This window comes from Coturnix japonica, chromosome 12 (assembly GCF_001577835.2).
Source record: "Coturnix japonica isolate 7356 chromosome 12, Coturnix japonica 2.1, whole genome shotgun sequence".
NCBI lineage: Eukaryota > Metazoa > Chordata > Aves > Galliformes > Phasianidae > Coturnix > Coturnix japonica.
In genome coordinates, this window is record NC_029527.1 from 14,119,328 (window position 1) to 14,132,921 (window position 13,594).

Consider the following 13,594-nt stretch of genomic DNA (forward strand, 5'->3'; position numbering starts at 1 on the left):
TCCGGCCTACAAAAATAAGACAGCGAACACTTCTCCTTGACTGTAAAATGCTAAACAAAGGGAACAGACTCACACTCAGCTGCTCTTCATGCAAACGAACCTCCTTCTTTCTCTCAAAAAAAACCAACAGCCTTTTTTTCTTCCCCCCAAACAAACATTTCCAGCAACCGGCACTTTCACAGAAAGGCCTTTTTACTGATGTCAGGACTTTGGCAAAATGAGAAGAAATTCGGTCTCCAAACGGAATAATACGAGTAGTTACAAACAGCAGTAAAGGAGCACCTCAGGCAGGTTTATAATAAATCCCGCAGAAACTGCAGAGTAGAATATTTTCTGTCTGTTTGGAACATTTATTACCTTTGGTCTTAGAGCCCAAGATAAATAAAATCATGGTTTACACTACAGATATTTCACATATGGTTTTAACTGAATAACTTACAAGTTTCCAATAGCTTTAAAAAGAAATATCTACAGCATACCAGATAGATACTAACTCCTCAGAAAGTCAGGACGTGCACATACCAACCATAATCTGGTTTCTATATTTAGGTAAGAACTATACCTAAAGCCACAAAGGTCAGCACTGAATCAAGTCAAGCATGTTTTAGCAGACATGTCTTCTAGACAGTGTTTACCGGGGTACATTTCTCCAAACCCACGCTAAACTTCATGCCATTTGAAGACATGACAACGGAACTCGGACTATGAAAAGAGACTGGATAGTGTACTCACATACCTCAATAATCCTGTCATGAATTTGCAGCCCTCCTTCCTTAGCAGCAGGCCCAGTGTCAACTATTTTTGATACAAAAATTCCTTCGCTGGTTGAACCATCTTGATTGTCCTTTAAAGATGAAAAACACATTATTGCACCTTGAAGTAACTCTAATTTGCGCTAAGCTAAAACTCATCTGTGCCACAGCAGAGCATGTAATTTGGACTAAATGTTCTTAGTGATGTCTTAATATGGGACTATTTGGACTAATGAGAACACCTGATCCTCCCATCCTGAGACACTGTACAGCCAGGAATGGACTTTGATTAGGCTCATCATTTGCAAGATAATTGTTTTCTTCTGACTGAGGGCAGCTCAGTAGTAACTGTCATTATAATTATTATAATGTAGAATCCAGCGAGACAGCAGCCTGACTGCACATCAAACAGAACGCAGCAGGGCATTTGTATTTTTAGTTGCACAGCTCTTCCTCTGGAGCCTTAAAAATAAAACTGTGGAAAACAATCTCTAACTGATAAGGCATCTTCATATCCCTGTCTATTGTAAAACCAGCTATCAGTGCACAGCAATGGTTCAGAAAAGGCAAATGAAAAGTGTTAAATATAAAGAATAGCTTTCAAGTGAATTTACTGGGAATAATTTGTGATTGATGTCACATTTCTGACAGGCCAAGGAGTAGTTCTGAATACTTTTCTAAATTACTAGGACAAGGTATATTCCACTCCTTGATCTAATTAAAGTCAGATACAGCAGCTCCTGCCAGCAAGCATCAAGCAAAAATACATTAGTGAGTGTGTGTGCAGGAAACATCTGCTGAAATTGAGGAATTCAAAAGTAGGTTGTTTAAATTACATCCCTTCACCTGCACAGAGGGCGGCCTAATCTCTGGTGGAAAGGAGAGTAAATGTTGATTTCTTAATGAACTGTAAAGGGTCTGAAGCTGCAGGTCCTGAACTCTTGCACTATCTTCTACACAGTATGGTCTGAGAATAAGATACCAGGGCTTTCACCATCTTGGGAGTTACACTCCACCTGTATCAGTGTCACCAGCTGTGACCGTGTGCGAGATTAAACATGTGAGAGAAAAGAACATATCGGTAATAGGCCTCCAATACTAATCTGAACGTAAGACCTGCTCTGAAAGAATCCCAAGAGAACCAAATAGTTGTCAGCAGCATTTTTCCTCTAAGTGTTGACCTACATGCTTTTCCCAACTGGAAAGGGCAAACATATTTTAACAATTAACATACCACGCATGGTCGGCCACCAATAATATTAAATCCAAGAGAGCCTGAGTCACGATGAAGGACGAGAGTCAGTGCTTTAGTTTCTTCACCCTGCAAAGAACAGAGAGATGCATTCAAAGCATTTGTGTGCACTGATGAGCAGCACAGATAACACTTCTATCCTGGTCTGTTGGGTCGCTTTGTTAGTTCCTTTTCCCATGAAGTTTAGAGAAAAAGCCTTGCAACAAGTCTGCGGGAGAGCTGGGAAGGCAGCAGCCCCGGCTCCAGCCACCCCACGGCGCCTCTGCAAAACCCGCCCTTGAGATTTATGCGTATTTTTTATTGAGATCTACAGTGAGACACTTAACAGCAACAGAAGATATTTATATGCAATGCTGTTCCTGCAACTACTTGACCCAGTCATATGTGATCTGTTACGTAAAATACTCCACGGCTCCAGTAGTCAGATTCTTGACTTTTCCAGTGCTTGAGGGTGTCTGAAGGACAGCATTTTTATGTCGTCTCTCTCTAGTGCGAGCTGCAATGCACTGCTTTCAACAGCACGGAATATGAACTGTTATACAACAGCAAATCTCTGGCCAGCTTTAGAAACAGCTGTAAACAAAACTGCTACAAATTCTGCGAAGGGCCTATGATGCTAATTGCCATTCACAGCGCCTGCTGGAAGGAGATTCTAAGTACAATTTTCTTTGGAATTCTCACACTAGCAAAACAGAAATCCTGCAGCACTGAAAAGTGTTAATTAATTCCCTAAAACGTGATGTTCTGCAGTGAACAAATTTCTGATTATGCAAAGAAAAAAGCCCAACAGAGAAAGGCAGGACAGCCTTGTAATATCTGAAGGGCTGTGCAAGCGTCATTTGCTATCCTGACCTACCCAAGCTTGCTCCTAAGCGCAGATATGCTCATAAAAGGTGCATCTCCTATAAACTCACACAAAAGCTCTTTTGTGACAGTGCTACTTGGGCCTACACATTTTGCTAGGACAAACCTACATGAATACAACTAAATCCTCCCAATCCCCACAACTTCAGAATCAATCAAGTGCAAAACACCACAAGACCCTACAATAGCTCACAAGTACAAAAAGCCATCTAAATAATGGCCTCTTTTTAAGAAGTAAGAACAGGGTACTCCCAACTGCACGGTGTGCACCCACAGTTATCTGTGAACATTTCTACCTCCGAGATTTTTTCTTTGTTTTATCCAAAGGGTGAAAAAGTTATGAACACAAAGAAGGTTTGAGGAAGTTATCTTACAAGTCTGGTTTTCATAACCAATTAATGAGAAAAATTACAACAGTTACATTGTAATTTGATGCAGCTGGTTTTAGTTTGTGCATTTTTCTTCTAACGTATCAGTTTGAAGTTGCCAATCAAGTATTGATGTCTATTAAACTCATAAAAAATGTCCGAGTAATCCTGGATTACTGAATTACCTTCACAGATCTGGGGGAGATAACAAAGCCCAATTCCCTCCCAGTGTAAGCTGGCAGAGCTCCGCTGACCACAGGGCTGCTGAGCCAACAGATCGCACCTGAAAATGTGGTTTACAATTTTCCTGTCAGACTGTGATCTTATCTTTCCTCCAGGTCCCACAATAAGCACACGTGGGCCTGGTACAGAGAAATATGAAAGAGTTCCAACTAATTTTAATTCACCTACACTCAGCGTCACTAAGAATCAGGTACTCAGACGAGGATGGAAAATGAAGTAAAGGCTGTTGCTCTGTGAGCCTTCAAACCCATATGTCAGACAGCATTTCAAGAAGCAAACTGCCAGTCCTGTGGGGCCGCTTTCAGGGACTGATAAGTCAGCATTTGAAAGACGAGGATGTGACAGTGTCACTGTTTACTTCCACTGTTATGCCTTTTTAAAAAGGCAAATCAATTACAACAATCAAGAAACAATTACAACATGGCTCTTGAGACACTTCCTGTAATTAAAATTGAACGCTTTCATTAAGGCCTCCTTATGTGGCTCCGATTGGATGCCTGTAAGCCTCGCAGAATTAGTATTAAAGCAGATAGGTTGGGATTAGCCAAAAGTTGTGGGAAAAAAACCCAAACACTCCAGTGCAGTGTTTTTCTGAAGTATTCCTGAAAAATGAACTCAGGGTTTTTAAGAAACTTTCCAGTCAGTCCTGACAGATTTGTGCACCGTCCCCATCATCCCTCAAGCAGTGGAGTAGTGTTACAGAGCAAACCCCACATGTCATTCAGTGATAACTCCACCATCTGTGCTGAACAGCCGAGCACATGGGAGGCAGCAGTGCATTGCTTTGGTACTTGGTTACTTTTGCAGATTCACCTCTCAGTGTTAGCAATTTCTTTCACGACTGCTTTTGCTTCTTAAGAAAGCCATGATGTAAATCACTCTTCCAGAGCTCTGCCATTCTTTCCTCCTCAAATATGTCTAGCATTCCAGTGAAGCAATCATTAGGCAGTGAGATAACTGGAAATGCTGTAGCTCCCTGTTCTTCCCAGCTGAGTAATGGGAATCTAATAGACTGCTTTTTGCTTCATGTATTGCAAGACTGATTTCTTTGGTAATGCAGCTCTGTCAGTTACAGGAAGCACTTCAGCTCCTTGTTTATTGACTGCAGCCCAGCTGAGCCTGCTTGAGTCAGCCTGAGAAAGAACACAATCTTGTCTTAAAGGACTTCACTTGGCATTCACGCAATTAAAACTTGTGCTCCTACTTCCACAGAGACCTCCACAGGTCTTAAACTCCAGATCATGAACTGGTTCCTGTATCTCTCTGATGTATTTACTGAAAGCCTGCTCCTGCCTTTGGTTGCCATAAAGCAAAAGGGCATAAGACCAGACTTCCAAAGACCATGCTTTGCCAAGCCTCAAACCCTTCATTCACCTTTGACAGACTGACAATTGTACAGCATAAATGCCACCCAAAAAGCGCACCTTGCCAGGCACAGCTTTTACACTGCAGACTGGAATCAGCACCATGAGCTGAGTCTGGTTCCCTCCTACTGCTTTCCAGTGGACTTTGATGGCTGTGTACATAAAAGATCGACTACATCAGCTTATCAATAGGTGTGAACAGTGGTATGTTTCAGCAAGGATTAAGCATTGTTTGAATAGTATGAGGTTTTTCTTGCTTACTTAGACTTTGATGTTTCAGGATGGACAGGTCTGATCAAAGGCAACATTAATTTTGAGTAAGACATGTTGCCTTCCCTACCACTCCCTCCTTAAGCTTGTCCACAATAAGCCTCACCTCCCAACCGAGGGATAAAGTCTCCCTCTAAAGAAGCCTTCAGATTTGTCTTTTGGAATAAGTGTGGGTCAGACATCCAGTAAATACACTGCAAAAGTGAAGCATTCCATCAGTGGCTAAGAGGATGGAAAAGTGTACATGTGGTAAACAAAACTAGATTTATTTAATACCTATCTGTTTAATGGACTTACAGAACTGAGGTATTACCAGAAGACTCTCTGAGTGCATATAAAACACGTATTTTATGTATTAATATAGTTATGGCATGGGAAAGCTGAGTGACAAATGCAGTGCCACAAAGGAACACTGTGTTAAGGCAAAACCAGGTCTATGTGTCTGCAATTCCCCCAGCCAAAAGACCAACAGATTGGGTCCTTCATGATGGGCCTTACATCCATCACTATCATGTTTCCCCTCAACTAAGCCTTTAAACAGACCTGTAAGTGGGCACTTTATTTTGACTGGAAGGAGCACCCCCTGATTTATTCAAGTCTGCTTCTGTACCTGCAGAAACAAGCAACCCATCTGCAGGCAGAGCATCCCTTTCTCTCCATCTACAGAGAATCCAGAACATCCTGCAATAAGTTTGGGAATCACCACACAGCCCCTGAACCCCATTCATTAGTGCTAGGTGTTTTAACACAATAATTACAGTTTATAACAAAACCTATCTAGTATATTCATAAGAAAATAATGACAGCGGTGGCGCTGCACACTTTGGATACGCAATTTCCTCTGAAATTGAAGTCTGTTATTCTATATTATCATATATGTAATCCAGACAGCAAGGGACCTAATCCTTAGGCAAGCACAGTGCCCTGCCAAGTGTTTATAACCAGCATCCTGCACTGTGCAGCCGGTGCCTCTGAGAAAACAGCCCCCAAAGCAGCTCGGAAGAAGGCTTCCATCCAGCAGGCCACATCCCTAAACTGGGAAAGCATCCCAGGTGATCACCAAGGGTCTTCAGAACACTCTCTTGCACCCAAAGATGCAAGTTTCCTGGTTGTTCTTTGGGCACAAGGCAGGCTGTAGCTGTTGGTGTTGGAGGGCTGCCCAAACTGCTGTGAAAGACATGTGATTGACCGCTGAGCCACAATGACATGACACCTTCCAGCTTTCTGCAGATTAGACGCTGCTTCAGAAAGCTGCATAGCGGCCTTTTGTAATAGGGCTGAAAACCAGCACAGTTCTCCTGGCCAGCTGCATCCATCTGTTTGATAAGAAGTACTGCTGTTAGCTACGCACCCTGCATGCTTACAGCTATTGGCAGTAGCACCTTTCGTGCACCTCACTAACTTTACAGAGCAAAATTGAGCATAAGGAACATGACCAGCATTGGCCATGGAGCCACGTGAAGGGAAGCTGTGCTGCTGGGAGCACAGCGGAGCTGAGGAGCAAGGAGGCAGCTGAGCTGTGCGGGAGCTCTGTGTGGGACAGCATCCCACCCAGCACTGCCCCAGGTCAGAGGGGGTGGCTCAGTGTCAAGATACATTCGGAGCTGGCGAAACATGGTGGGCTCTCTAGGAAGAAAACACTGCAACACGAGTTTGGTCTCCCTTGCACAGCTCCTGCAGCCCCAGCACCACCACGGTGGGGACACAGCTGCAACAGTCCCAAGCAGCTGAGAACGGCCGTGCAGGGATGTGATTGTGCCGGGATGTGGCAGCACATTCCGGGTCACCGGGAGGACTCCAAGTCTCTTCATTTAAAAGATAATTGGCTCCAAGCGCTTCCCTCGCTGGGGAGCCTCGTTCCAATTAGAGCTCGGGGGCTGTTACAGCTCTGCCTTTTGATTCCGAGCACTTTATAAATAGGCTATTTCTGAATGCCTGGAATCAAGTTAATTTTTCTCCTCTCAAACTGATCTTTTAAGGACAAAACGCAGGGTCGGATCCGCCCTTACCTTGCCGGGCGAGGCGGAGCGGGCGCGGGCCAGTGCGTCCAGGCGGGCGCTGTACTGCGTGAATCGCTTCTGGTAGCGCAGCGCCGTCACCTGCAGCTCCAGCTGCGCCGCCGCCAGCCTCGACAGCAGCGACTGCTCCCGCTTCCCGGCGCGCAGCGCCTCCTTCTTCAGCGCCTTCTCCAGCGCCGCCGCCCGCGCCTGCAGAGCGGCCCCGTGGGCGCGCAGGGCCCGCAGGCAGCTGTGGCCGCCGCTCCGGCGCTCGCCGTGCGTGAGCATCAGCCCGCAGCCCTGTTCGCACAGCCCGGCCGGCCGCGCCTCGCAGCGCTCCCGCATGTGCGACTCCACGTCGCGCAGGTTGAGCACCTGGCGGCAGCCGCGGTTGCGGCACTTGGCGGGGGAGAAGTCGCAGGTCTCGGCGTGCTCTCCCAGGTGCTGCAGAGGCACCACCGCCTCGCAGCCCCGCGCGTGGTTGTCGCACTTGATGTCCAGCTTGAGGATGAGGCTCTTGAGCGGCAGGACGTGGTTGAGCTCCTTGGCGGAGATGCGCTGGCAGTTGGCGGGGCAGCTGCCCTGCTGCACCACCCAGGGCAGCACGCAGCCGGCGCAGAACACGTGGCCGCAGGGGGTGGTCAGCGGGTCCTCCAGCACCTTGTTGCACAGGTTGCACTTGAAGTCGGGGTCCACTTCCCCGCTGAAGCGATCCAGCTCGAATCCCATCGTCCCGCCGCTTCCCCAAAATAACGATTAAAAATTAAAAAAAATAAAGCCCAGCCGAAGTAAGCGAAGCGCAGACGGGACGGGGGACGTGAAGCAGCCCCAGCAGCCCCAGCAGCCCCAGCTCCCCGCGTGCAGTCCGGCCCGCAGCGCCGTCACGGAGCGGCCCCTCGTTCTCCACCGCTCCCGCGGAGCGCCCGGCCCCGCTACCCCGCGCTGCACTGCCGGGCGCCGCCTGCACTCACTCAGCTCCTGCCCGCACTCAGCTCCGCCCCAGCCCGGCCCGCCCCCTCGGCTCGCACCGCCCCCCGGCCCCCTCGCGGCTCGTGCCGCCCCTCGCCCCACTCACAGCCCCGTGCTGCCCCTCACAGCCCGGCGGAGCTCCGTGCCGCCCTTAAAGCCCGTCAGTCTTTCGCTGCCCCTCGCAGCCCCGACGGAACGTCCCCCGGGACCCCCGGTGAGGCACAAGGGCGGCTTTGTGCTCCGGGGTGAGGCGTTGTGCAGCGGCCGTTCTGCTGCAGGTGACGGAGATGCACCGGGGGGGCTGAGCAGCACGTGGCGTGCCGGGCACGGCGGGAGCCGCTCCGTCCTTGTTGTAACGTGTTTCCGTCATGGTAAGACAGCAGCCCAACTAGAAGCTCCAGCTTCAGTGAGCTCCGTGCACCCCGTGCCACGGGACGATGATGACCATGAGAGGTGCCGGTGCACACGTGGCTGTGGTCCGGGGCTGGCTCAGGGGCGCACGTTTAGCATCGAGGCGCTCCGCTTCTCCAGTGTGAATTCCGTCTGTAGCTCGTTTCACTCCAGCTACTAACGATCCATAAAGCGAAAGGCAGCGCGCATCACATGCAGCGAGTTAGGTACGCGATCAGGGAAGTTTTGTTCCAAGCAGTTTGGAGATAGCTGCTCTAAAGCAAAGCCCTTTGTGACCACCACCATGCGACCTTCCTTAGATGAGCGTACAAAGTGCTTCCTCACACGTTGAGCGGGCAGCAGGTGGGGATGGTAACGCTGTGTCCATCGCTGGTGTCCTGGCAGTTTGGGCCGGTGCTTCCAGCTGTGCATGCAGGGTGCACAGCTAGCCCGGTAAAGCTGGGGGCAGAGCTTTATTGATTCCAGCAGTGATGTCAGTACCGGGCTCCTGAAGCCATCTGAAACTGTACAAATATTTGGATGGAAAATACGGGCAAGAGTTTGAATAACGTTTTCATGTGAGGTCGTGGCCAGGCAGATGCTGTGCTGAGTTCTGTGACGCCCTTTAATGTGACGTTTATGTAGGAATGGATACTTTATTTATAAACCAAGTATGACGGAAGCTTTCAAAGGCCACTGCAGTCTTGTATTTAGGCAGCAGTTGGGAATACTGACAGGGAACCAAAGTTCCGCTCTCCCTGCTGCCATTATCCGAGGGATAAGGCACAAATGGAGCCTTCCCTACTGGAGACACATTTCAGTTCTCCCTCTTAAAAAAAATAAATAAATTAAAAAGCAGTCTCTCAACAGGAGCCTTTAATGTTACTTTCAAAGGCTGTGGTTGGAACTGAAAGGAGGTTTGGTTTCCAGCGTGTTGCCAGCAGGGCTGAAATTACATTGCCGCAGCTGAGGAAGATGGTTTGTGTGTGGTCAGAGCTCCCCATCAGAGGTGGTGCTCTGGGGCAGGAGCATCTCCTGAACCAATAGGGCTGTCCTTTAATTCTGCTGTCCCAACATAAGGAGATGGCATGTCATTGTTGTGCTTTGGGAAGCAGCACAGACACAGTGCCAGCTCTGGAAGACCTGCAAAAATAAGGTTTTGTTCAGTACATATTTTTTTCTACCACTGCATTCTCCAGTCTCAGGAAAAACCAAATTGCTTAGGGGTGCCAATTCGGTTTTAATTGCACTTGTTCATATGGGTTAGCATCACTTTGCGCTTAATTACGAGATCCCTGCAAGAAACCTGCTATTGTTTTTATTTTTTTTTTTCACCATTTCCCTTAAAAATACCAAAACCATTTGACAGTTCAGACATTGTCAAATCCTGCTGCATGCTCATTCTGTGTCCTCTATTCTGGACAAAACCTGTGGTGTTAATAGGACATGTCCTGTGTGAAGTGATCCTCGTGCATGTGGTCTGAGCTGGAGCCTTGTGGAAGCTGAAACTCGCAGTGCTCATGAGCATACTTGAAATATTTGTAGCATATTTATAATACGTGCCTTATACTGCGTGTGTATCTAAAATGTTGAGGTTTTACCAGTGTTCTGTTCATTGCCTGGCGCTGCAGAGTTCTATGAATTTGAGAGGTTCTGTATCCTGTGGGATTTTATGAGCTTTGTTGTACTGTGTATGTTGTAGATGTGTATCAGTAAAATACAGATCCTTTGTTTTACTGCTGGTGGGAATCTACGTTTGTGTTAACAGGATAGCGGAACAGCTGGCGAGTGTGGACCAAATGAAACTGCCTTATAATGGCAGAGCATAGTATCAACCCCAGCATAGACAGTTTGCAGTGATAATGATTTATATGACACTTATTTGAAGTATTTTGTAAGAGGTTACACTGTGGCTTGGCAGTGGAGCTCGGATTCCATGGCTTTGTGTGTACAGGGAGATGGTTGATAGAATAGTGGAGCGGATGCTGAAAGGTAATTGTAGATTAGCAGCAGAACAAGCGTCAAAAATCGGAATCAATCTCTCTATCAGAAGGAATGTTTGAGCAAAAAGTAGAAGATAGCACCCAGCAGAAACACGAATGTCCTTTCTTGACGTTCCATACATATTTTTGTGTAGTTGATTAACAGCTGCTTAACTGCCTCAGAAACCTTGAAAGCCATCATTTGTGCCCATTTCATAGCTTCCTTCTCACCTCTTCACGTAACTAAAGCCATAGTGATGCTTGTATTTTATTGATTAAGAGACAAGGCCCAGAAGAGTTTTGGCTGTAAGAACACATTCCAAAATTAATACAAATAAAGATAAAGGTATAATTCAGTGCTGTCTGTACAGATAGCTATATTAATTCCCCTCCACAATATCTGAGAGTATTAAAGTTATTTGTTGTCCTTTTTATTATGAGCACTCCTCTGTAGTGTCAAAAAGAATTGTCTGTTTTAAGTCTGGGCTTCATGGAGTGCAGGAATAATGGAAGTACCCTCTGTAATTCAGTCTTGTTCTGTATGCTAGCAATTGAATACTGCTTTTCCTGAGCTGTTCTTCACTTGATGCTGGAGCCACTTTTGGTGAGCAGCTGCTTTTTACACACCAGTCTGTGATCTGAGCACATGACAGAGGCCCAGAAGTGGCTGCTGGTTGCCTGAAAATACCAAAGGATGCCAAATTTCAATGGAAATCCCAAAAAGCCTCCGTTCCTGTGCCCTGGCCTGTGACCATAAATGCTGCATCTTTGAGATTCCTCTGCAACATAAAAATGTACAGAAGGCACCAAATTTTGATGCAGACCCCCACATTCAGTACCGTATCATTTCTTTGTCTTTTCCTCCCATATTTAAATATTTAGAGAGAGTGAACTGTCATTATCTATTCTTAATTCCCTTTTACACATCTTAAATGTTGTAGTTAAAGACAACGTTTAAATCCAGACTGTAGTTAACTCAGTGGTAATGGGTGGGACATAAAATGCAAGCTGTAATTAAAAGGCATCTTATGTACGAGGTTTTATGATGAATTCAGTAAAGGGAGGTCAGCCAACGTCTCAGAGAACAGTGCAAGGGAGCACACAACGCTCAGCATTATTTCTCCTTTTTCTGTACTCATAGATGTTGTTAATCTGTTGGGCAGGACTAGCAGATGGCATTTGGCATGGGTAGGTGTGTTTAGGCTGGTGTAGCTGGCGAATCCAAGAGCCTTTGGGTTGCCCTTACTTGATAGTCTGGCCCCATGAAAAAGATCCTGAATGCTCTGAAGTGGTGCTGTGTTTATTTATCTGTGACCGTGTCTGCACATATGCATTTCTGAAAGTCCTGAGCCCCAACCATTTTCTCTTGAAAATGGGAAAAAATATTCCTGTTTTCAATAAGAGAAATGGAAATGAATTGCCTTTTTGTTTGTTTGTTTTTTGTTTTTCAGAATGATTGTAAGGTGGGGTGCTCTGTTTTTCTCCACATCAGCAGCACTGGGTTATTGCAAGATGTTTCTGTACATTTTCCACCATAAACCATTCTCAGTACTTGCACAAGGTGTATCTGACAAGCGAGTTTTGTGGTCCTCCACTGTTTGTTAGCTCAGCAGTTGCCCTGTATTTATATTTACAGCACTGTTACAATTTCTATAAGCCAAGGAAATGGATTCCCTAATTGTACAGAGATATATGTATTTTTTCTTTCTGAGCAATTGGTTTTGTTAACCAGAATGCCACGTACAATGTAAGGAAAATGTTCTATCTGGAAAATTAACTAACAAATGCTAATCATGCAGCTAACGCTAATTTTATTTGAAAACAAACAAGAAACAACAAATGACCAGGGACAATTTTTAAAGGAATTAAAAAGATTGAAAAAATGATTGAACATTTTCAATCAGGTGTAGAAATACAGAGGAGCAGTCACTGTGAGCATGAAGGAATGTGTATCCGGGTTTGTGTTTGTAGGAGAGCTTACTCATGAGACTGAAATTTCTGATATTGGAGGGGAAGAAGAGAGAGGCTGGTTTGGAGCAGAGGACCAGAGGGATATTCAGGTAAGTCAAGTCTGAAATAAGGACTGCGCTCCTCATTTGGCATCTGACTGTTTTTCCTGTTGAAGGCACATGAGTAGGACTAGCAGCTCTGATAATGAAGGAGGTGAAGATGGAGATTTGTGCCCTAGGAAGTTCTATAGAAAAGAAAACTTGTAGAGACTGCAGAGGAGGCAGCTGATACCTCTAGGAAGTGAGGAGAGTCCTATGGAGTGCAGGGCTGGTCCAGTGTGGAGATCTTGGTGTGCTTTATCCTTGGAGATCTGTATTTGTATCTAGGTTATATAGTTTCATGGACAACCACAAGACCATAAGCTCTGCTATATCAGGTCATGCTTTCCCTCTAGTTTTCAAGGCTTTTGCTAGTTAATGCCCTACACAGTTTGTTCCCCAATTCAACATGTGCCTGAAGCAGTAAAGACACATTTAGGGCCTCAAGTAGAGTAAGATAACTACCAGAGAGCTGAGGTCCATGGTCCTGGAATGCCAATTTCCTGGGCTTTCAGTATGGCTCCTTGGTAACAAGCCTTCCTTTAGGGAGAGAGTTGGAGTGCCAGCATGAGTGAATCCTTCTAGTTTGAAAACTCCAGGTTTTCAAAGAACTGTGTTGATACAGCTGTCTCCCGAGTTGCCCTGGTTTTCACTTCTCAGTAAAAATTTCCACTGACATCATGACAGGAATGAAATTTCAAAAATGGTTTAAATATCAGTTCCACAGGTATTCCTTCTCTTTCCTCTTCTCCCTCCCCTGCAGTTTATGTTATTTTCTGTGTAGCTAAACTAGGAGGCTGAAAACTTGCCAATTTATTTATGATCGATGCGTTCTCCAAGACTACAAAGCAGAGAAGCCTGCTAAGTATCAGGGGAAGATCTAACTAGTAACTAGTACAGAGTGTTGTATGATTGGTAACAAATCCCTCTCTGTAGCTGTTTACTGCTGCAGGCTATTTTAGGAAAATGATTGTTTTCAACATAATGGCTAACGCTGTATGTCTGCTCATTGCTTTATAACAATGAGGACATTATGAGATTGCTCTCATACCTACTCTTCATGTTCTGCTAATTCATTTTCCATTAGGCAGCATT

The 13,594-nt window shown here is 45.8% G+C and overlaps 1 protein-coding gene across 1 annotated transcript in view; it reads right to left on the reverse strand.

Moving 5' to 3' along the window:
- Window positions 1-8,085, reverse strand: part of PDZRN3 (PDZ domain containing ring finger 3) — a 119,256-nt gene extending 111,171 nt beyond the window's left edge. The window contains exons 1-3 of the mRNA XM_015875342.2: window positions 7,123-8,085; window positions 1,987-2,073; window positions 737-844 (exon numbers count right to left, since the gene is read on the reverse strand). Coding sequence (XP_015730828.1) covers window positions 737-844; window positions 1,987-2,073; window positions 7,123-7,839 — 912 coding nt within the window. The 5' untranslated portion in view covers window positions 7,840-8,085. The remainder of the gene's footprint in view (window positions 1-736; window positions 845-1,986; window positions 2,074-7,122) is intronic.
- Window positions 8,086-13,594: the final 5,509 nt, after the last annotated feature.